This window comes from Leuresthes tenuis, unplaced genomic scaffold (assembly GCF_036924035.1).
Source record: "Leuresthes tenuis unplaced genomic scaffold, fLeuTen1.0.hap1 SCAF_18, whole genome shotgun sequence".
Classification (NCBI taxonomy): Eukaryota; Metazoa; Chordata; class Actinopteri; order Atheriniformes; family Atherinopsidae; genus Leuresthes; species Leuresthes tenuis.
Window position 1 is genome coordinate 13,899,285 of NW_027325372.1, and position 22,065 is coordinate 13,921,349.

Consider the following 22,065-nt stretch of genomic DNA (forward strand, 5'->3'; position numbering starts at 1 on the left):
AGTTGAAAATAGAAATTTACTCAGTTAAACTCAGGGCTTTCTCTTTTAAATAGTTAATCTGGTGTATATGGTCACTTAATTAGAACCACTTTTATTTATTTACTTTTCTTTGTCTTTTTCATTAAAGCTCCAGGCGGTTATGATAAGACCCTGGCTCCTTAGCACCAGTTGAGTAGTGCTATATTCATCCATTATGTTCATTAAATAGGATAGCTGCAAATTGCTCATAGGAAAAAAAAAAATAACTTGTAACAGTAGGAGTCAGTACTGATGTGTAGATCTGCTCATGTCTGGACAAAGTATGACAAATGGGGGACGGATTGAAGTTTAAACCATCAACTGTTTATTGGTGATTTGTCAAAACTGTCAGCAACAACATGACTGAATGATGAAAACAGGTGTAGTTCTGATAACTTTGCGTTGTAACAGTATTAGATGAGACCAATAAAAACAGTAGTCATCCTGGTTAACTCTCTAAATACATAACTTTTTGTGAAGTTTGGGCCCTGGTTCGAGAATGCTTTCGGAAAATTCCGGATATCAAGCAAGTCTAAACCAAATATGGTGAGAGCTGCAACGGGGATATCAAGCCAATTGGCCACACTCATGTCCAAGACCCATAAAATATAAAGGCCTAATACGTAGTGCACGAGGCTGAACTCCTAGGATCATTATTATAGGCCCGAGTTATTAAATGTGAGATACTTTGTCAGCTTTATTTTTATTTATTTTCATTATTTCTTCATGAGCACAATGTTTTCCGAAGAAAGGAACTCATTTTAATTTACAATTCCTGCTCAGTTTGGTTTTATTTTGAAACAGAGAAGTACCACACAAGCGTAACACCCTCCAAATAAGCTGATGTTAGTCCTCTGGTAGTCCTCAGTTGGTTGGTGTCACAGCAAAACTGCGCCGTTTCTCAGCTGTCCTCAACGCTGACTGGATCCTTTAGCCGCTCCACACTGTTGTAGTGCTCGCCTAAACCGTAGGCATGACGCATATATCTGCAGAGAAATACAGAAAAGGAACTGATGTTTCATGACTCAAGAGGTCTGAGAAAAATAAAACAGTTTATGCAGATAAAAGGGATAAAAGTATGTCTGTTTGTGGCTGTTTTCATCAGTTTACATGTGGTTAAAGGACGGTCCAAACTGTCACATGTGAATAATTACATGGTTGGAATATCCTTCACTCCAACTGGCACTTATCTCAACTGGTGAAATTGATAATACATGTTTAAGAGAAGAGTCTTTTGTTGAGATCAGTTTGCATGAATAGATTACATTACATTTGAATCATTAGTCAAAATCTGCTGCCATGAATGTCTTGGCTGAAATGGAAATCCAGTCATACTGCCTGATCTGAACTTCAAGTCGCTTCCAACCACATTACCCGTTCTTTTACATTTTACTACAGCAGATATCAAACCACATACACAGATGTTCTTACACTAGAGTGACGGGTTCACTGTCATATTCCTCGCCGATTTTTATAGAGGGGGAGTCCGCCTGGATCACTTCCATTGGCAAATGTAGAACCTGGGTCAAAGCTTGCAGCTATGAAAAGAAAACGTGGGCTTATTAAAAAGGTATTGTAGAAAAAGGAAAAACACCAGAGTGAGTATGGAGCAACTTCAGAGACACTCACTTCCAGCTGGCCACCCCAAGCTGCTGTGTGCTCCACATCGCTGCAGTATTTCTCAAACTCCTCTGGAAGCAAACACATTCCTACTGTAAACACCGTTACCTTTTCCACTCACAGCCGGGGCGGTTTGTTTATGGAAACCGCTATGAAAGACAGCTTTACCTGGCGTGAACGTGTCGCCAGTGCTGGGGTTGGTGAGGAAAGGCAGGAAGTCGTCAGCGTGGCTTCTCATGCGCTCAGCAGCGCGGGACCGCAGCTCCTTCACGCTCATGCTTAACCCAGGCTAAAACCGAGCAGAACACCACAGAATTTGAAGACTATGTGTCGAAAGTTGAAGTGTTTCATTGCCAAAAGCAAATGCGGAAATTCCGAACGGTGCAGGTGCAAAAGAGTGTTATCGATTTACGTTTTCCCATCACACCTCAGATCAAGCATTCAAACTATGACAAAACTCTTGGAAATGAGACACCTTTGATCGCTGCGCCAGCTGGTCTTCAATGGCACGATACATGCAGTGACCATCAGAGGGGATCTCCTTGATCTGTAGCTTTTGCTGGGCGAGCTTCTTAGCCAGCTTCAAGCCCTCCTGGTGCCTCATGCCTTGCAGGTTCTGCACCTCGGCCTCAGCTATCCTGGTCTCCCTCTCCTTCTCCTGTGCAGCCTTTTTGTCCTGAGAACCATTTAAAGAAAAAAAGATCGAATCGCTGCCTATGATAACGAGACGAAATAACCAACAATAGTGTCGCTGTATTTGAGTGACAATTGGACATGATTAAAAATGTGTGTTGTGAATGAGAATTCCAGAAAAGAAGGCTGCTTCATTTTGTACAGGAAGTGGACACATCAGGTACGCTGTTGGTGGTAACACGCTGCACTTTGAGCTGCGCCTCACCCTTCTCTTCTGCGCTTTGGTTACTCGTGGCTCCTTCACCTCTTGTTGTTCTCCACTTTCCATCCTCAGGCTCTCCACACCATTCACCGCCTCCTCCACCTTGCAAGATTGAGTTAACGGTAGCAATGGTTATGTTGCTGAAACTGATATGGTACAGAGCATGAAAGGTGAAACCAGTCATTTAATAAAGGCAAAGTTTGCTGTGTGTCACGGGGCATAACAAGTTACCTGTTCAATACACGCACATCTCTGCTTTAGTACAACAAATATATTCATAATTACACTCTCTTTAAATGTTATGCGAAGGAGAATGTCGAAGTTATTTGATTATTTGCAGACTTTCCTACTTTTTTCTACAATTAGTGAGCATCAAAAATAAAACCAGGTTATCGGACCATAAGCATTACCTCCGTGTCAGTTGCAGGTTTGAGCTGCCTGAACTCCTCCTCGTGTTTCTGATTCAGGTCAGCCTCCAGTTTTGCAATCTCCTCCGTCAGCTGCTTCCGTCTTTTCTTGTCATTCTTGGGGACCGCGTTTTTCATGCTCTGGATTTTACCTGAAAAACAAAGCAAAGGAGCAGACTGAGTGACAAAATAATATATAAACAAACAATACAGAATGCACAGCTCTCGGACGGCTTCTGGGCATCAGTTCGAAGAGCAAAGTCTTGTTGGCTTACCAACAAAAATATTCACGGCATAATGTTTTTGAAGGATTACTTAAATCCTAAAATGCATCTGAAAGAGAGAAGAGTATCCAGGAAAGAGGAGGCTTGTTGGAAGTTAAATGATGCAGTTGTGTAACACGTTATAGTAAGTTGACATCGGTTTGAAACGACATTCTGAAGCAAGGACATCTCATTTTGTTAAATGTCTGTGACTTTGTCTCCTCCCTCCAGTGTCTGAAGTATCTTCCTCTGCTCACATCTTTGGTGGGAAGGACCAAAGGACTAAGACACAAAAAGAGGAGTCAAGTGAAGGAATTCAGGATGTGTAAATTGGGCACTACTGGATTATGTACATCAACTGTAAGTGATTTAAAACATCCAGAAACGAGCTCTCCTCTGGCTAAACGACAGTTTGTATTTTAATCACATTCACATAAGATTTTGACATCAGTGGCCACAGAGAAAGGATCCTTCAAAGTTTCAACCAAACGTGAGCTGTGAAGCAGTGGTTGTATGCCCGCTTTGATGCCGTGCCAATGTCACTAATCAAATGCAATCGTTATGAGTTATAAGTGTGAAAACAAACAGCGCTGCCCCCCTTCAGGGCTGTCTCTGTCAAAATGACACCAGCCTTCCTGCGCTGTTAGCGGCCACATTTGGCTAACCCTCTAAATTATAACACAACATATGTGAATGCCAGCTTGCTGGTAACATGCAGGTAAAACTGTCACAGCACAAAGAAAGAAAGCAGGTAAAGGTAGATACCCTGCAGGTCCTTCTTCTCTTTGCGGTGCTGCTTCACCAGAAGCTCCTCTTGTGTCTCCACCTCCTCCATGGCTGGATGCCGCTGTTCACTTTGTTCAGAGAGCCTCCGTGAACTGCATGAATCTGACTGTATGTGTCGCGGGGTCACTCTTGCAACTTCCTGAACATTTCTACCAGAAGACCGCAAAACTATTGAGACAACCGTAAATAAAACGTGCTGTCATGGCCTCCGGGGGATGCGATGGGGTGTTGATGTTCTTCGTCGCCAGACCAAAAGAAACGACCGTTGGACTACAGCGACACATGCTGGCGGGTTCGTGTACTACAGCTCCACCATCACAGCACCCAGGTGTGAACTTTCACCCTCATCATTCGCATAACTATTTTCTCAGCCCATGTGATAAACGGAACACATGTAGCTCTGTATATAGAGGATTTGTATTGAGTCGGTTAATCTGAACCTTTTTATCTGAGATTACATTACACAGCGGAGACGAAACGTGTTTCACTTTTTCCTTTCTTCCTATCTCGTAGATACCCCCGCATTTCACAGTTCTTGTGATCACTGGTTTCCTACCTGGGTAATGCACAGCCCAAGCAGTCCCGAGAAGAAAAGGTTCAAAATATGATTTTAAAATAGGTATTAGAAAGAAAACAAATACTACCACTTACACAAAATTAAGTTTCCTTGTTCTGACTTAATTGATATGTATATTTTTTTCTCCTGTAAAATATTGGATCCAGTTTAATAATTACAAAAGTCAAATTTAAGAGGAAACCCACCCAAACCCTAACCCAAAAACAAACATCTTGGTTTGCACATCTGTGCGGGCTGAAAAAATTGATTTGAATCCGTTTCAGGCCAAAAAGGTGTTTGAGGACCAGGGCAATATGCACACACAGGGACATTTTGTCTTCACCATAAAGTCCAGATCTGCACTGATGTCTGTTCACGGACACATAACAGAGTGCTCCTATTCTCATATTGTTTCTCGTAAACCATGGTAAATGTGTATATTGTTCCAGAGAAAGTTTGTCCGATTTCTTGGACTCAACTTTTTATCATTTCAGCTGTTTAACCTAATCAAGTTATATAATGAACGTGGCCTCGACATAAACGTTCGGTTTTAAGTAGAGTATTATGATGTGTAAAAACCCTTGTGGCGTTATGACACGGCCTGTTTGAGGGGTCCTGTGGGTAGCTGGGCAGCTCATCCAGTTTGGCCGACGTGCCTTGTGACGTGGCACGGAGAGCGGAAGAGCTTGTTTGTGTTTTGGTTCTAAGGGGGAAGTTGCGAGAAGAAAGAAAGGAGGAGACGTGACGGGATTGTTGAAATTATTTTCTTGGCTGCCCACCACCTCATCCCAGTGCCCCCGGTTAAGCGGGTAAATACTACAGCGGTGATATTAGAGAGATCACCACATCGTCTGGTTCTCAGGTAGCGTACTTGTCAAGTTATCGTTTCCAGCTGGCTGAGTGACTTGCGCTAACGTTTGCTCAGTGGTCATCGGTGACTTCGTTAGCCAGCTGTCGCTAGCTGACTCCAGATATGTTGGTGATCTTTGATAGCTATGGGAATAACTACAGGCCTGTCATATTCCTCTGTGTTCGACTGTTTCTCCTCTGTGGTGACGGTGTGCTGTTAGCAAGCAGCTAAGGTTTCGCAGGTTACATGACAAGCACACTTGTTTAGCCGCCAGCTAAATGGGTGGGTGTACTGCTAAGTGCTAACAAGCTAATGTTGGTGAATTAAGGGTTTGGCTACTCCCCTTTAAGTAACATTGGTAAAGTGAGACTTGCAGCCGACATTCAAATTTTAAAAAATGATCTGAAAACGAGGACACTTAGTCAACGGGGTGGCTGTTCTTTTGTTTTCGTGCTTTTCTTGCCGTGGTTGTGGGGCTGTTTTTACTGAGCGTTTAAAAGGCAAAGGCTGGTTTGTAGCACTTTGGCTAACCTGCTTCTCAGTAAATTGAGAAGTGGTGCATCTATCCCGCTTAACACAACAGATGCAAGGCCACAGCTAGCACGAGTAAGTGTGTTTATGGTCCACAGATGATGATATATCCAGGTCTTGTGTTGGCATCGCAGCCATGGAGTGCGCAGTGTTTGTTGACAGTCCGGGTGAACACGGTGACTTCTCGCTGCACTTCATCATGTATCTTTGTGTGTTTTCTTTTCAAAACTGTCCATTTTTTTCACGAATCAGGGTAAGGGAATTTGCAGTTTGACTCCTTCTTCTTTTTTTCTTTTTTTTTTTTTTACCTTTGTTGTTTTCATGTGTCCTAAGTTCTTTTTCAGACCTTTAATTGACAAGATACCCTATGATTTTATCATTTCTATTCAGTGGAAAGTTTATCTGCATGGTAGTTATCAAACTCAGGCCGTTGAACATCTATAAAATCTACATCTACAAAATAAAGCGCCCCTGGTCTCTGGACCATTTGAAAATGAATGGCTGTATATCCCACTTTATCTAGAATGGAAGTCACAAACCCACGTTTTTTCATGTCCTGCACATTAGTCAGTTTGCTTTGATGCAAAATAGTCTGTAGTCCATTGCCTACATTCCTATAGTTGGGAATTTTATCATTTGTGGTGAACTAACTTTTTAAGCATGTACTTAGTGCTGCTGGGAGATGATGGAGTAAGCTCTCAGGTCTCTCCTCAGTCTGTGGTGAAGAACTTCAGTGCATTGACTCGTGTCCCTAAGGGTTTCCTGTCAGTGTTGCGTCTGATTTGATTAGTGGTTTTAATGTGGCCTGCAACTTGAGTTAAAGAGATTGCGCCGGCATAATCTGGCTACATATACAGAGTGTGACCATTTCATCACAGAAGTTTGCTTCTCAGTTGTAAAACTAAAGCTGTCTTGTTTTAAAAAGCCTATATGCCAATGCTGCGACGAGTTGAACTTGTGTAACGTTTAATTAACGCTCTTGAGCCCAGAAGCTGACAGATTAGTGAGTTTCAGTCAGTTAAAGAGTCCTGTAGTATGGAATAAACTTTAAAGAGCTTAAAGTCGGGTCAATTTTATAGACTTTACAAGAATCTGAAGTCTTTGTTTTTCCATGCACAGATGAGAACCGGACAGTTACGATCATTCCTCTGCTTCTGAAAATAAGGACTGTTCTAATGTTCTAATGTTTAGAGTTTTGTCAAAGCGCATTAGGTTTGTATTCAGTGATAGGAGTCCACAAATCCTGATATGGACAACATTCTCCTTCTAAAGCCACACATAGGCTGTTATTATCTCTCGACAACAGCCATTTGTCTGGTTTTTTTTCTTCACAATTCATTCCTAAATAAGTCGGTATGCAATGCATAGAGCAGCTCTGGCAGCAGTAACAGGGCTGAGTTATGTGGGCGGGTCTTCGACTCGTTCAGTCTTGTCATAATTCAGTCGTGGTTAATGACAGGACTTCTTTAGCTCTCTGTTATTGGATGTGGTTCTGGTGGGCTTTCTTTGCCTCTTTGGTAATTAAATCTGTGCTAAACTGTTAGAAAGATGTTACTCCTTGTTGGCCGGCGAGAGATATCTCTCTGATATTGTTTCTTGTTATTTTGCTGCTCTCTGGCTGTTTTGGGGTGTAGCCTTTGGGCAGAAAGTGAGTAGAGAGCGACTAACTGCAGCGTGCTGGTGTGAGGAATGAAAAAGGATCATGTCCGCATCAAGCAGACATGAACACAGAATCTGGCAAAGCGGCAGCTTCCCACTGGGCTGTGTTCTTGTTTTTAACCTGAGTTTTTAGAATTAAATAGTTCAAAACTGGAGGTCAGCCTATAGACTGTGGAGTCGAGGCAAGTTAACTTTTTTTTATGCAACAACAAGGTGATTCAAAGTGCTTTACAAAGAAAATAAAACCATTTACAATAAAAAGGAAGATAGATGTGCTCAGCATTGTGGAAATGTGAAGCTGCTGCAGCCATGAAGCAAAGTATCACTGACCAGAGATAAAAATGTCAACTTCTCTCTGGAGTCAATAGATTCAGTCATCAGTCGTGATCATGTTGGGACTGACTTCATTCACTCCTTTTTCACAAATAATCGCATATCAGCCTTCAAAGGGAATAATTCTTATCCCGTCATGTTTCCTGTGTCGCTCCATTTCCAGCCTCTTCTCCAGTTGGGTTCAATTCTGGTTCAGAAAAGTCAAGATTTCAACAGAACCTGAGCCTTGAAAGCCTCACTTCTACGGATGTCTCGATGGTTTCTCCACCTTTTCCGTGCGCTCTACGATCACGCTTCAGTTTATGTGAAATGGCGCCTGCAGAACTGGTAGAAGACGCAGCATAGAGAAGTGATACCACCGGGCTGATGTTTGACTTTGTTGTGCGAGATGCATCACTTTTCATGTCTGTTCTCTGTTCATTACGAACAGACAACAGGGGCCACTATTTTTAATTTATTTTTAATAAGATAGATTTTTCAGTCTAGCTGCAGGTTGAATGCTTTTTGAGGTCTTCTCAGACCTTTCGAGTACTTAAATGCAATAGATCAGTCTTGCCACTGTTTTCAAAGTCAAGTTTTTGTGCTTTTTATGCACTTGTCAGATCAAGTGTTTTATCTTTAATTGCCTCTTAATGATCTTTGTTTTATTTTTAATAAATAAAACACTGGTGTGTCACATTGCAACGGAAGCTGCTGACTCATTGTAAGCAGATGTTTTTTTAGATATGGATGTTTATTACTATGTAATAAATGTTCCGTTTTTTTTTTTTTTTTTTCCTGCAGCAAAAGTCCAGATAGTGAAGTTTGGCACAAAGGCTACCATCTGATCTGATTAGGTCATGGCCAATCGAGGAGGAGCTACAAGACCCAATGGACCCAATGCAGGGAACAAGATCTGTCAGTTTAAGCTGGTTCTGTTGGGGGAATCGGCTGTCGGGAAGTCCAGCTTAGTGCTTCGCTTTGTCAAGGGTCAGTTCCACGAATTCCAGGAGAGCACAATAGGAGGTGAGCATCGTGTCTTCGGACCAGTCTGTTCCTCAAAAGAGGTTTTGTGTTGTGATCACCGGAGGCCATTTGCATTTTGATTTGAATTAATTTAAATGAATTATGTAAATGTTTGATACCTGGGGCATTTAGACACTTAACTCTGTCTTTTGGGGTATTCCTGACCTGTGTTGTTTAAATGGCTGTGAAAAGAGAAAGTTTGGTGTGGATGCTGACTCACTTCCTGTCTTCGTCCTATCCGCAGCGGCCTTTCTCACCCAGACAGTGTGTCTAGATGACACAACAGTGAAGTTTGAAATCTGGGACACTGCTGGTCAGGAGCGTTACCACAGTTTGGCCCCCATGTATTACAGAGGAGCCCAAGCCGCCATCGTGGTCTACGACATCACAAACGAGGCACGTTCATAGGTCACTGACTAAGTTTGGTAATGCTGTTTTCCCAATACATGTCTGGCTTCAAGTTGGATTGATGACACCGGCTTTTATTCAGGCCTGCAAGATGCCACTAGATCACATGCTCAACGAGTCGCTGAATGCAAGTCATCGCGAGAGTATTAACGAGTGGCGCGTCTTCTTCTTTTTGCAGGAGTCTTTTGCACGGGCAAAGAACTGGGTGAAGGAGCTCCAAAGACAAGCTAGCCCTAATATAGTCATTGCTCTGTCTGGCAACAAAGCTGACCTAGCCAGCAAGAGAGCTGTTGACTTTCAGGTTAGTCTGTTTGTTTTTGAACGTGTTTTGCCACTCTTATCGCTGTATTTTGTTTAATGTGATCCCATGCAGAACAAACATGAGAAAGATGTTGATTATTAATCTGCAGCCTTGACTTTCAGCCTTCTTATAACCTCTGATGGTCTTGCTCGTGTGTCTGCATGCATGTGCAGGGATGTCTCGAACGTTCACGCTGTTTACACTGTGTTAACAGGATGCCCAGTCCTACGCAGACGACAACAGCTTACTTTTCATGGAGACGTCGGCCAAGACATCTATGAATGTGAATGAGATATTTATGGCTATTGGTGGGTAACTCTCAACGCGTGTTTATAGGCTTTGCCCCGTGCATTTGCATGGAGATAATCAGTCTCCTCTGTGTTAAGGATTTAAACTGATGAATCTGCCCCTCATATTTTCATATTATATTTTCCCCTCAGCAAAGAGATTGCCAAAAAGTGAGCCTCAAGCCCCAGGCGCCAACAGTGGGCGGAACCGGGGAGTGGACCTGACGGAGGCCGCCCAGCCAGCCAAGGCCCCATGCTGCTCTAACTAACCAGAATGAAGAACACACTTTTTCCAGACCTATATACTAGTAACTAATGTGGTCAATGCCCCCCAGATGCCACTGCAGCTACTAATGCAATGTGTCACCAACCAAAACAAGAAAAGATGCCCTGTGTACCCCCCCCCCCCCCTTTTTTTTCTGCAATAGAGAAGTCTGGGTCATGTCGCTGATCTCTCTTCGTGGCTCTGCCTCTTTTCCTCCATCATGGTTCTGCTGCTACCTGTTGAAGCCTCCTAACCACTCTGTCTTACTTTCTGCCATCCATCATGTTACATCTATCAATTGTTATTGATAGATCAGTGATTGCAGGTGGTAGAAGCATAAGTACAACCTCCCCTCCGTTGTTTTCGTTCAAAATGTAGATAAGATAGAGTTTGAGTTTGAGGCGCTTCCCTTTTCTGAAATAGCTAAAGACTTTACGACTGTTTGTTTCGGGGGTTTTTTTTGCTATAATTTTAGTGAAATTATGGATGCACATAGCTGTATACTTACATGGGCTTGAATAGAATGAATAGTCTGACCTTTGGTCTGCAGTAGCACAAAAAAAAAAGTCTGTTAGAGATAGGGAGTCTGTGTTTGTGAGTCTCAGAGAAAGGAAAGGCAGAGGGGAGAGAGACGGAGAGGAATCCTTAAACCTGCACCCCTCTCTTGTCACTGGGACCCTTTTATCTTCAACTTAAAAAAAAAAAAAAGAGAGAGAGAGAATTGTGCACTACAGCCCTTTTAAAGTCTCTGCTATCCATCTCCTTTCTCCCCTGTTAAGCCCTATAAGCACTCGTGTACATTCTCCTTTTCCACCTGTGGGCTCCGCTCCGGGGGCCACGCCTGCTTGTAGCTGTCCATAGCGGCATCGTGCAATGTTTTTGCAGTCTGAGGAGCAGTGCATATCTCTCCACCCAGCTTGGCGCAGAGGTACACATCAGTGATGTGTTCTGTCCTTTCATAAATCACGTGTAGCTCATCCCTTTTTGGTCAGGGTTTTTGTTTTTGTTTTGGAGGTCTCTGCCATTTGATGATCACTTCCGTCGTCACCTGTTCCATTTTGTCAGCATTGCTGGACAGCTGCTGCGTTTGCACCATGTAAAAAAGCAAAGGTGAGATGGTCGTGAGTGGGGTGTTGCAATATGTGAGGGGTTCTTCATAATGATGTTGGCATTGTGAGTATTCGACATCTTCTCTTAATCAGATAGTGCTTTAGAGACACTTGTGTGTCAGTATGATCACTTTGAGCCTGGGCTGGCCGCTGACTGATTTCATCTGTGGACTTGGTCACATGCACATTGGAGTGTGTGTGTGTGTGTGTGTGCATGACTGAACACACATTTGCGCAATGATACACGCATTGACTTCTTTTTCCTCCTTTCTGACCTGAACTTCACTGTAGATCAGCGCACACGGTCTGTTACACCCCATCCACTCTTTTTTTTTTTTTTTACTCCTATGTCTAACTCATGCCTTGCACTAACAGATGCTCATGAATTTTTCTTGTCATAATTTCAGCCAGTGTGATATAAATATATACATAATATAAATATATAAATAATATACTGTAAATATGGTGTTGCAGTGTAGTCTACCTTTTTTGATTTACCTGTGACAGGACTAATGCTTGCTAGGGAGTTGTCTTGATAATCATTTATAAAAATTAATTAAAAAAAAAAAGAAAACTGTACAGTTGGCAGGAAAAAGGCCACAATCTGGGTTTGGAGTTTTGTTTCTGTTCCTTTTTTTTTTTTTTTTTTTCTCCCCACACATACGGTTGAATTATAATAAGTGGTGGTCTTTATAAATGTATGTAGTGTAATTAACAACAACGACAACAAAAAATCTAATTGCATTTATTTAGATGTCTCGTCTTGTACCTTTTTTTTTTTTTCTCAACAAAAGAAAAACTTGTTATAGACTTTTTCTTATTATTTGGTATGGACAATGATGCCTTGTTACTTAGTACTCCTCCTTGTTAGTAGCCTGAACGTCAACTTCCAAACGCACTTGGCGGGGAAAAGTTCCAGAGGAGTCGGGCATCCTTTAAAGTGGTCGGAGAATCAATATGCCTGCCTCTGCGCAACATTTCACATTTAGGAACAGCTGTCAGCTGGCACAACGGTGATTTAAAATGAAATGAGTTAACACATACTAGGGATGTAAATTGTATTGGGTTTTTTTTTTCTGCGTGAACACTTATTTGCAGCAGGAAACATTTAAAATGCAAACATTTTACAGTACTGTTATGTAATGACCAAATAATTACTGAAATAAATTTGATCATTTATCATTGTAATCGGGCTGTTGATGTGTGTATGGACTCACTTGCATTTTTCTCCAAACTTTGCACAACTTCGTCCGTTTTTATCTTTGTATCTTGCCCTCTTTGTGTCGTTTCGAGGAGCGAACTTGAAATATTAACGTGTGTCTCGTGGTGTCACGTCAAATAAATGTGCGCAGCCTGTTTGTAGCACGGTGTGCTGCGTTCAAGATGTGGCTCCGCACAACAATTTTCCCACTTCGTTTGACCTTGAAATTTTTGCTCCAATTGGTTGCATTTTGTGACCTCTCTGAATTATAGTTGAATTGGCCTATCCTATATGAGTCCCCTAGCGGAGGAAAATGGGCCTACAGCGAGAAATTGAAAATAAGGATGAGCGCCATGTCTGATCCTCCGCTTGTGGAATAGAGCGGACCGCGGGGCGAGCATTTCCCGGGGCCTACGGTCCCTTCGGGTTTCGGTGCGAATCATGGCCGACAGCGCTGGGATTCAGCAAGGTTCGCCGGCCATCGGAGCTGCGGGCCTGGTTCCGGCCGCTCCTGGAGCCGGGGGAACGGAGGGCTCCGGCGCCGCTGGAGGATCCGCACGTATTGCCGTGAAGAAGGCGCAACTCCGCTCGTCACCACGGCCGAAGAAACTGGAAAAACTCGGAGTGTATTCATCCTGCAAAGTATGCGCATTTTGCAGACGGTGTACTTTTGAAAACTTGACTTTTGAGGGCTGAATGTTTGTAGAGTGTTCGCGGGGCTTGCAATAGTTTTCTAAATGCAAGCGCAGCAAAGGAAGCCATTGCTGCGCTTCAGTTTTTTTTTTTTGTTGGGTTTTTTTTTTCATTATTGCTCGCGCGAGCTCGTTTACTGAAAATGCTGCGTTAATTACCAAGATAATCGCAGTGTTATTAATGCGCCAGGACTCTTACGCAAGGGCCTTCCAGCTGCAAACTGTCCAGGTTTTTCACAGTGTTACTATGTTTCTGTCAAGGTGGGGGTGGTGAGCGTAAACACTGGCTTGGCGCTGGTTTTGGGGAGTAGCTAGCTCCGAGCACGGGGTTGTTCGCGCGCGGTCTAACGCTTCCAACAGGAAAATTTCACAGTGTCTCCGGGCCATTTGTAGGAGCACGGTGGTTGATACAGAGGAGTTTATTCGGCATATGCAGCGTATGATCCGCAGAGAGGGATGGGGTCTTTGTTTTGACAGGGTGACAGCTGCTGAGGTGGGCGGAGTTTGTTGTTGTTTCAGTGCGCATGCTCGGAACAGCTCCTCCAGCTGACAGCGGTGATAAGACTCTTGATTCCAACCTGAGTGTAAAGCGCAGGTTTCCTTCAAGTTTTGTTATGTATGTTTGCCATTCTTGCCCGTTTATAACGAAGATTAGCGCCAAAACTTGACTGTTCATTTTAAATGATTGATTGCACTTATTATATTGTAATTTCACTTTACAAACGTTTTTCGGAGTTTGTTATTTTTTTCCTCAATCAAAGCAAGCTGCATCAGTTTATAGTAAGTCATTTAAAAAGCTAACTATATATATATATATATATATATATATATATATAAATATTTTAAAAGGTGTTTATGTTTGGGTTTGTTCTTGCTTCTACTAATTTCTGCTATGTTTTTCATAGGCTGAGGGAGCTTGTAAGTGTAACGGCTGGAAGAGTCAAAACCCCCCTCCTACACCGCCTCAAACTGACCAGCAGTCCAACACAGTCAACCTGCAGGAGCCCTGTCGGAGCTGCTCTCACACTCTGGGTATGCCAACTTGTCACGAAAGACGCTTACAGAAAAAAAAAAAGAAAAAAAAAAAGCACTTAACAAGCGTCCACCTCTTGTGATTGAAGAGCTGATCATTTTCTCTCTCTCAGGTGATCACGTGACCCATCTAGAAAATGTTTCAGAAGAGGAAATTAACAGACTTCTTGGTATAGTCCTGGATGTGGAGTATCTGTACACATGTGTTCACAAAGAGGAGGATGCTGACACTAAACAAGTCTACTTTTCCCTCTTCAAAGTAATTTTCTGCATTTACTACGTTTTTTTGTTTTCTTTTGTTCAGCCCTGCATTGCATTCAAGTGAACCTGTACATTTTCTGTTTACCTCTCAGCTGTTAAGAAAATCCATCCTACAAATGGGGAAGCCAATGTTGGAAGCACAAGAGAGCCCTCCATTTGAAAAACCCAGCATTGAACAGGTAAAACCCATGACTAATGGAAGAAGAACCTTCTTTTCCAATCATGCCTGCCGTGTGTCCTCAACTTTTTCCATTTCCACGTGTTTCCCGGAAAGGGAGTAAACAATTTTGTCCAGTACAAGTTCAGCCACCTGCCGTCTAAGGAACGTCAAACCATAATGGAGCTTGCTAAGATGTTCCTCAACCAGATCAACTACTGGCAACTGGAAACGCCCTCTCAGAGACGTCAAAGGGTGCCCAATGACGACGCAGCTGGATACAAAGCTAACTACACCAGGTAGCAACACTAAGCAGATAATCTATTAACCTGCTTTCAAATCATCTAATGTACAGTTCCTAAAGATGTTTCCGTGCTCTGTGCAGATGGCTCTGCTACTGCAACGTGCCTCAGTTCTGCGACAGTCTACCCCGATACGAGACCACTCAGATCTTCGGCCGCACACTGTTGCGTTCTGTGTTCACTGTGATGAGGAAGCAGCTGCTGGAGCAGGCCAGACAGGAGAAGGACAAGCTTCCCCCTGAGAAGCGCACTCTCATTCTCACACACTTTCCCAAGTAAGACATCCAGAGACGCATCAGAGTGCACATTGAAGAATTATTCAATCTTTTTTTTAAGCTTACACTGGTGTGTGGAGGCCTTATTATCAGTTAAGCTAAGTTGGATAAGAATAATGTTATATAGACTGCATTTTTGTGGTTATGACCCCTTAGTGAGGCAAGATTCCTGCCCATCTTTAGTCTCTAATCAGGCCTGACCAGGTTCACCTGAAGAAAAACAGTAGGCAATACTGCAACCAGGTCACCAGCAGAGAAGAGCATGCGACATAGTAACGTAGTGGTTGTGTTTTCTTTTGCTCAGGTTCTTGTCTATGCTGGAGGAGGAGGTGTACAGCCACAGCTCTCCTATCTGGAGCCAAGACTTTTTGGTAGGAGTTGCAGGAGGGCAGATTCCCATCCACACAGGTAACTACACCCCAACAAAGTTGCTTGTTAAGATTTTTTATTTTTTTTCATGGTATTAATGTTTTCCCTCTCTCTCTGTAGTGATTAGTGCTCCCCCGGTAACCAGGCCACTGTACTATAGCACCAGTCCTGTGTCAGTGGACCCGTCCACTTGCGGCAGTCTCAGTCCTGCCAGGAAGCCAGCCTCGGTACTGGAGTCAAGCCCAGGTATTACAAACTGACCCAGAATTACTCAAAAGGTTACAGTGTTGCCAAGTAACTGCCTAACATCTGTCAGTAAACAATGAGGTCGAGGCTGATATTAGCCTCATGATTCAAATTTAAATCACTGTGTTATTGTTGCATATTAATCTGCCCATCTTCCCCTGACTGCTTTAAAACAAGATACAACAGAATGACAAATGGAATCTGGAATTAAAGAAAATGGTAACTCAGTCAGTTCCTAAGACTTACTTGAAGGGTGGGCTTAACAGCAAAACTGCGGCAAAAAACATCCCAGAATAGTCCTTTCATATTAAGGTGGCTGCTGGAGATAAGCTTTTAGTCAGCCAACTTCAAATGGAGGTTAAGTTCTTGTTTGAATTTGAGTTGAATCTGATTTAGATACACTTATGTGCCTTGTGAGAAGGTATAAAAGAGACGAGTGATGATTTTACTTTCTGTGTCCACAATTAGTCATAGTTGGAGAAAAGCGTAAACCCTCAGAGCCTCTTCCCCATGAAGAAAACAAGAGACCCAGGGTGGTGGGTGACATTCCCATGGACCTCATCAATGAAGTCATGGCAACCATCACTGACCCTGCTGCCATTCCAGAGGTAACCTCTAACTCTGTATGTTCTATATCTCCATTGGATTAATTTCATCTCTCTGAGTCACTGTAACTACAGAAAACATTGCTAAAAACTACTTTTTAAAATGGGCAAAGCGCAGTGCTTTGAAAGGTAATTCTTACATCCAGAGTGTGCTGTATCATCTCTGTGCAACACAAATCTATTAATCCCGGTAAGGACAGTTGTTTGCAGCAGCTCATCGCACAGATCGGAAAAGATGCTAACAGCTGAAACACTGACAGTTTCTGTGACTTTTAAAGATAAAGAAAAGGTTAAGTTTCGCCTAAAAGAAACTCTGATGATCTTTACAGATCTTTGCTACTACTGCCCATGTTGTGTCTGTGTCTCACTGGCAAACAACCAAACCAGCTGTAGGGGGAAATCTGAAAGCACTCTGAATGATAGATTGAGCAAACAGACACAGATTAACTAACATTTTCAGAGGTTGTGATGTCTTTGTTGGACATGATAAACAGTGATATGTACATATATATATCTTTATTATGTTGTGTAGTGCTTTGTAAACAAAAGCTTTTTCTTCCTTGGAGAGGGGACAGACGTAAGCTTGAGCTTAATCCTGAAGGAGAGGCAGCACTGCAGAGTTGTGTCAGAGTTTGATAAAATAGCTGCCATCTTTATGCTTCTGCAGCTGATGGATCTGATTAAATGTGAAAGGGCATGTCACCGCAGTTTGTAATACACAGTTGCCTACAAACCCCTGCTGTCTGTCTGTCTGTCAGGAAGGCTAAATGTTAGTTATGTTAGTGGTCTAAGTAGTCTTATGTCAGTCTTTAACCCAAGCTCCTCGGTCTTCCTTGGCTTTGGAACTTGTACCACATGGGGTCACTTCCATATTCTGAAAATATGACCAGAGTTATCTGAGATTTAAAGAAGAAAAATAGTGGAAGATGCTGCAAAGTTGTTCTGTAGACTCACGATATGCAAGTCTACAAACATCTTCTGAGCTGTGTGCTTAATTCTAACAACAAGAACACACATTCAACACATTTTCTGAGAGGAACAGAAAGGTCATCGTGGTTATATGCCTCCTTCCCTCCCTGCGCAGACCAGCCTGCTGTCGGCTCATTCTGCACGTGATGAAGCCGCCCGTCTCGAGGAGCGGAGAGGTGTGATTGAATTCCACGTCATTGGGAACTCCCTTAACCAGAAGCCCAACAAGAGGATCTTGATGTGGCTCGTCGGCCTTCAGAATGTATTCTCCCACCAGCTTCCCCGGATGCCCAAGGAGTACATCACACGGCTGGTCTTTGACCCGTGAGTCCATAACTGTACTTTATCAGCACTCGTGTCGCAGCGCCACACTGAATACATTTGTTTGTTTTCTGGCAGGAAGCACAAGACGTTGTCACTCATCAAGGATGGTCGTGTGATCGGAGGGATCTGCTTCCGGATGTTTCCATCACAAGGCTTTACAGAGATCGTCTTCTGTGCTGTCACATCCAACGAACAAGTCAAGGTGGGAGCGCCCCCTCCTTTATTTCTTAGTTTGGTGTCCGTTTAGTGGGGTAAAGTCTAACCTATGGCTGTTTGGCTTCAGGGTTATGGAACTCATCTTATGAACCACTTAAAGGAATACCATATAAAGCATGAAATCCTCAACTTTCTCACTTATGCTGATGAGTACGCCATTGGTTACTTCAAGAAACAGGTAAAACAGGTTTTGTCCGTCAAAACGTGCACTTTGAACAAGTGATCCAAATCCCTTCCCAAAATCTATTTGTTTTGGTTTTATTTGCTTGTTTGAATTTGAGTTGCTTAATATTTGTGGTGTTGGCCCTGTATACGGTATAGAGCTGCAAGAAAACAGCCATCTCCTAATTCCTCTTAGGGTTTCTCAAAGGACATCAAGGTTCCCAAGGCCAAGTATGTGGGCTACATCAAGGACTATGAGGGAGCCACACTCATGGGCTGCGAACTCAACCCCAGCATCCCCTACACAGAGTTCTCTGTTATCATCAAGAAGCAGAAAGAGGTACGTGGGTGAATTTTAATTCAAGTCTTTCATGCTTCTCCCTGTCCCCACTCTCGCCATTTCTTTATTCCGTCGTTATCGATCTCCTTCAGATCATCAAGAAGCTGATAGAAAGGAAGCAGGCTCAGATCAGAAAGGTCTATCCAGGGCTGTCCTGTTTTAAGGATGGAGTCCGACAGATTCCCATTGAAAGCATCCCTGGCATACGTGCGTTACCAGAAACTACACAACATATTCTGCAGAACAACACGCTGGCGACTGTCTTTCATGCATGATTTTGACGATGAGTTTGATTATATCAACAGGTGAAACTGGCTGGAAGCCTGTGGGAAAAGGGTAAGTGCGTTAAGGTTTACTATGTTATTACTTTAACGTATGATGTGTTAAATAGATTCTCGACACTGGGAAAAGGCGGGATTTCTAATAAAGAACATGGAACAGAAGTTGAATTTCTTTCCTACACAACAACCGTATGGACTTAGAGTCTGACCTTGTCTGGGGTCTTTTCTTAAATTCATTGGAATTAAAACAAGAGGAAACTATAGATTAACTGATGGAATGCACACACTGTTCATGTACATGACAAACTAGACCACGCTTCTGCTGTCTTTGTCAGTCTCATAATCTGAATGCCTTCTGTTTCTTTTGGTGTTTTTAGGAAGGAATTAAAGGACCCAGACCAACTGTACAGCACTCTAAAAACTATACTGCAACACGTGAAGGTGAGGAACAGACACGCATGCACACACCATCTGTATGTGACTCACGCCTATTCACACAGACGGGTCCGTATATTTTAGAGTCACCAGAATGCCTGGCCTTTCATGGAGCCTGTAAAGAAAACCGAAGCGCCTGGATACTACCAAGTCATCCGCTTCCCCATGGGTATGTATGCTCAAGAAAGCACTTATCTACAATTCAAGTAAGTTACAAACGCCAGGGACCAGATGTGTAAACAGATATGTAGATTGTACTGAAAACTGTGTGCATGCTTTTAGCAAGATTTATAAACCCCTGTGTGCGAATGGTTCTCTTTTACAAACCGTACAGCTCTGTACATCTGTAAGTTCAGAGCAAACTGCCCTGCAGAGGTTAAAGGATAGAAATGGTGGGATTATAAACCAGCGGCTCACACGTCACATCAGGGTGAGGGCAGAGGACCGACAACTCCTGTTTTATATGCACTGGATGGTTGCTCAGCCTCTACAGTCTGGCTTAGAAGATGATTAGGAGGGAATCACAGATGTACGAATGGCTCACGGTGTGTTTGTGTAACAGCCCCACAGAAGCCTACGCAGCAGTTTTAGGACAGAATATCATAACCGCCGCGACTTGTCTTTTCAAAGTAATATAATATATATAACACATAAAAATAAACTGTACATAAAAATAAACCCCTATTATGGAAAATGATGATGAGAAACATTTTAAAAAAGAAGTTCAGTGAAATATTATGGTATAAATGTGTCCTCTTTACATTGCTATAAACACGTGCGCGACTCTTGCTTTATAAATACCAGTTTGTTTGGAGGCAAAGGCCTACCTATGTTCTTTATGTGTACACGTTGTTCTGCGTCTGGCCTCGGGCCTGAGAACCTAAAAGAGGTGAATAAAAGAAATGAGCAGCTTGATCTAGGAGAGACAGTTGTGTTGTCTTTGTGTATTAAATCAATTAAGGAGTCATTTGAAACTCATTTCTCGCATTTTCCACCAGCTAACCTCGTGGATTAAGTGAGAAAATTGCTATTTTTATGTCATAAGCGTGGCCTAAACTGGTTATAGGTTGCAGGGGAGTAGGCCTTTGTCAGATTTAGGAAATCAGTTTTGATTAAATTAAATAACATGTTACTGTAGGATTTGGAGAAGTCGATTTGAGCCGGATTGTTTTTGGAGCCCCAGCAATTATCAGTGGTACTGCACCATAGGGTTTTTGCATAATTGCTCCCCTTCTCATCTGTCTTTTATATACAACCTATGGCTCAAACATCCTCGATCGTATAACTTCTCTACAACTCTTGGCTTGTTAGTCTTCTAGCACATAAAGAACACCTAACAAGGTCCCAAGCTTGAGTTGCATCAGTGAGTCTTGATTTAAGAGCATGTTTAAGTCCTACAGTTTATATCTCACATTCACCATTAACATTTTTCATCCGCAGACCTCAAGACGATGAGTGAGCGTCTGAAGAGCAGGTACTACACAACGCGCAAACTGTTCATGGCCGACATGCAGCGCATCTTCACCAACTGTCGTGAATACAACCCCCCTGAGAGCGAGTACTACAAGTGTGCCAACTTACTGGAGAAATTCTTCTACACCAAGATCAAAGAAGCGGGCCTCATCGAGAAGTAGATGAGAGGAATTAGTTTACCCCTCAAGGATGACACTGAAGTTTTAGGCGATGCAAAGGACAAGCAAAGAATAGGACTACTGATAGTGGGGTGGGCAGGTTTTAGAAACATATCTTTTGTTAAAAGTGCAAAAGGGTCTCAGATCAGCGCTCTTATATTTGACGAAGGCTGACCCAGATCCCGAATCAGCACCTTAGACAGACATTTGCTCTGAAAGATGGGACATGAGGGAGTGCCTCACTGCAGCACTGAAGCTGCAAACAAAAGTATTGTGTCTTGGTGTTTCATCACATATCCCAGAGGCTCGCTGAAAGAAAAGGACAGTGAGAGGTGGAACACATGTTGAAGGGGGACAAAGGTTCCGTTGTTGTACGAGACACCCAAAGGCATCGCAGCGGGACGGCTGGGAGTTTGTCTCCTTCATTTTCACACTGCCTCTTGAGCGTCTGCCTTTTCCTCTCAACTCGACTCAGGTAGACGTCACGTGAAGGAACCGCGTCTTGGGTGGGTTGAGTCTTTTTTTTTTTTTTTTTTTTTGGTTAAAAAAAGTGTTATCTGTGAGGAAAGTGACTGGGAGTTGAAGTTCCTGTCAGTGTTTGTGAGCATGTACGTGGATAATGAGGTCAAAGTTTGTGATGAGTTCATCCTGCCAAAAGAGGAACGCAAATTTGTATAGATTTGAATGATTTTGAAGCACTTATGCCCACTGTATATTTTAAATGTGTATACATACAGTATATTTTTTTTTCAGAACTAAAAAGAAAAAAAGAAAAAAAACCTTTTTCATCAAGCCACAAAGGGGCAGTTTGACTATCAAAAGGCACTTTTATTTTTCCAAGTATTAGTTCACATGAATTAGAGCCTCTTTTTTTTTCTTTTCTTCTCGTTTTAAATATAAATTACACTGTCAGCTGAGGACTAATTTAATTATTTAGTTTATTCTTATTTATGTGCTGTAATTTAGGAGAATCATGCTACAGAAAAGGTCTTAATTTATTTCTTATTTTTGTCCTGCGGATGGAGATTGAGAACTTTATACTATGGAGATAAATGAAGATTGTGCAATACTGTGTAGTTTTGCTGTTTTGTAAAAAGGTGTTTATACTTTCCAAACTTTGGGGGGGGTGGGGAGAAAAAAACCTTTTGTAATATGTCTGGGAAAATTATTTCATGCTCTTTGTACAATTGGTTTTAATGACATAGAATTATCTTATTTTGTAGACTTAATAAAAACAAACCTAAGGATGATTTTGTGTTTTTCAACTCAATGTT

General features: G+C 42.5%; 3 protein-coding genes across 4 annotated transcripts; 2 read left to right on the forward strand and 1 right to left on the reverse strand.

Moving 5' to 3' along the window:
* Window positions 1-320: 320 nt before the first annotated feature.
* On the reverse strand, window positions 321-4,229 carry otud6b (OTU deubiquitinase 6B). Its single transcript, XM_072370741.1, has 8 exons — window positions 3,969-4,229; window positions 2,944-3,092; window positions 2,537-2,635; window positions 2,114-2,314; window positions 1,807-1,927; window positions 1,648-1,709; window positions 1,450-1,556; window positions 321-1,004 (listed from the first exon to the last, which is right to left on the reverse strand). The coding sequence occupies exons 1-8, from the start codon at window positions 4,036-4,038 to the stop codon at window positions 920-922; spliced, it is 894 nt and encodes a 297-aa protein (XP_072226842.1). The 5' UTR covers window positions 4,039-4,229; the 3' UTR covers window positions 321-919.
* Window positions 4,230-5,147: 918 nt separating this feature from the next.
* On the forward strand, window positions 5,148-12,481 carry LOC140275303 (ras-related protein Rab-5A). 2 transcript variants are annotated; one of them, XM_072370742.1, is made up of 6 exons: window positions 5,148-5,407; window positions 8,702-8,923; window positions 9,168-9,319; window positions 9,510-9,632; window positions 9,847-9,940; window positions 10,073-12,481. In XM_072370742.1, exons 2-6 carry the CDS (start codon window positions 8,758-8,760, stop codon window positions 10,186-10,188), a joined length of 651 nt encoding a protein of 216 aa, XP_072226843.1. In that variant the 5' UTR covers window positions 5,148-5,407; window positions 8,702-8,757; the 3' UTR covers window positions 10,189-12,481. The 2 variants fall into 2 exon arrangements, with proteins under 2 accessions (XP_072226843.1, XP_072226844.1); XM_072370743.1 differs by having other exon boundaries at window positions 5,148-5,354.
* A 208-nt stretch (window positions 12,482-12,689) lies between these two features.
* kat2b (K(lysine) acetyltransferase 2B) lies at window positions 12,690-21,863 on the forward strand. Its single transcript, XM_072370740.1, has 18 exons — window positions 12,690-13,136; window positions 14,092-14,218; window positions 14,332-14,477; window positions 14,572-14,658; window positions 14,754-14,935; window positions 15,022-15,213; window positions 15,518-15,621; window positions 15,703-15,828; window positions 16,297-16,436; window positions 17,518-17,726; window positions 17,802-17,928; window positions 18,010-18,120; window positions 18,301-18,444; window positions 18,537-18,651; window positions 18,750-18,780; window positions 19,103-19,166; window positions 19,245-19,329; window positions 20,601-21,863. The coding sequence occupies exons 1-18, from the start codon at window positions 12,936-12,938 to the stop codon at window positions 20,792-20,794; spliced, it is 2,385 nt and encodes a 794-aa protein (XP_072226841.1). The 5' UTR covers window positions 12,690-12,935; the 3' UTR covers window positions 20,795-21,863.
* The last annotated feature ends 202 nt before the right edge of the window (window positions 21,864-22,065 follow it).

What these genes read in the sequence shown, in the direction of transcription:
- otud6b (XM_072370741.1), bottom strand. Translation starts at nt 4,038, where the DNA reads ATGGAGGAGGTGGAGACACAAGAGGAGCTTCTGGTGAAGCAGCACCGC. An exon ending in AGCTGGCGCAGCGATCAAAG is followed by an intron (nt 1,928 to 2,113) that starts GTGTCTCATTTC and finishes GCTCGGTTTTAG; the next exon opens with CCTGGGTTAAGCATGAGCGT. An exon ending in CTTGGGGTGGCCAGCTGGAA is followed by an intron (nt 1,557 to 1,647) that starts GTGAGTGTCTCT and finishes TTCTTTTCATAG; the next exon opens with CTGCAAGCTTTGACCCAGGT.
- LOC140275303 (XM_072370742.1), top strand. Translation starts at nt 8,758, where the DNA reads ATGGCCAATCGAGGAGGAGCTACAAGACCCAATGGACCCAATGCAGGG. An exon ending in CCAGGAGAGCACAATAGGAG is followed by an intron (nt 8,924 to 9,167) that starts GTGAGCATCGTG and finishes TCCTATCCGCAG; the next exon opens with CGGCCTTTCTCACCCAGACA. An exon ending in AGAGAGCTGTTGACTTTCAG is followed by an intron (nt 9,633 to 9,846) that starts GTTAGTCTGTTT and finishes CTGTGTTAACAG; the next exon opens with GATGCCCAGTCCTACGCAGA.
- kat2b (XM_072370740.1), top strand. Translation starts at nt 12,936, where the DNA reads ATGGCCGACAGCGCTGGGATTCAGCAAGGTTCGCCGGCCATCGGAGCT. An exon ending in AAAAACCCAGCATTGAACAG is followed by an intron (nt 14,659 to 14,753) that starts GTAAAACCCATG and finishes TTTCCCGGAAAG; the next exon opens with GGAGTAAACAATTTTGTCCA. An exon ending in AGTCATCCGCTTCCCCATGG is followed by an intron (nt 19,330 to 20,600) that starts GTATGTATGCTC and finishes TTTCATCCGCAG; the next exon opens with ACCTCAAGACGATGAGTGAG.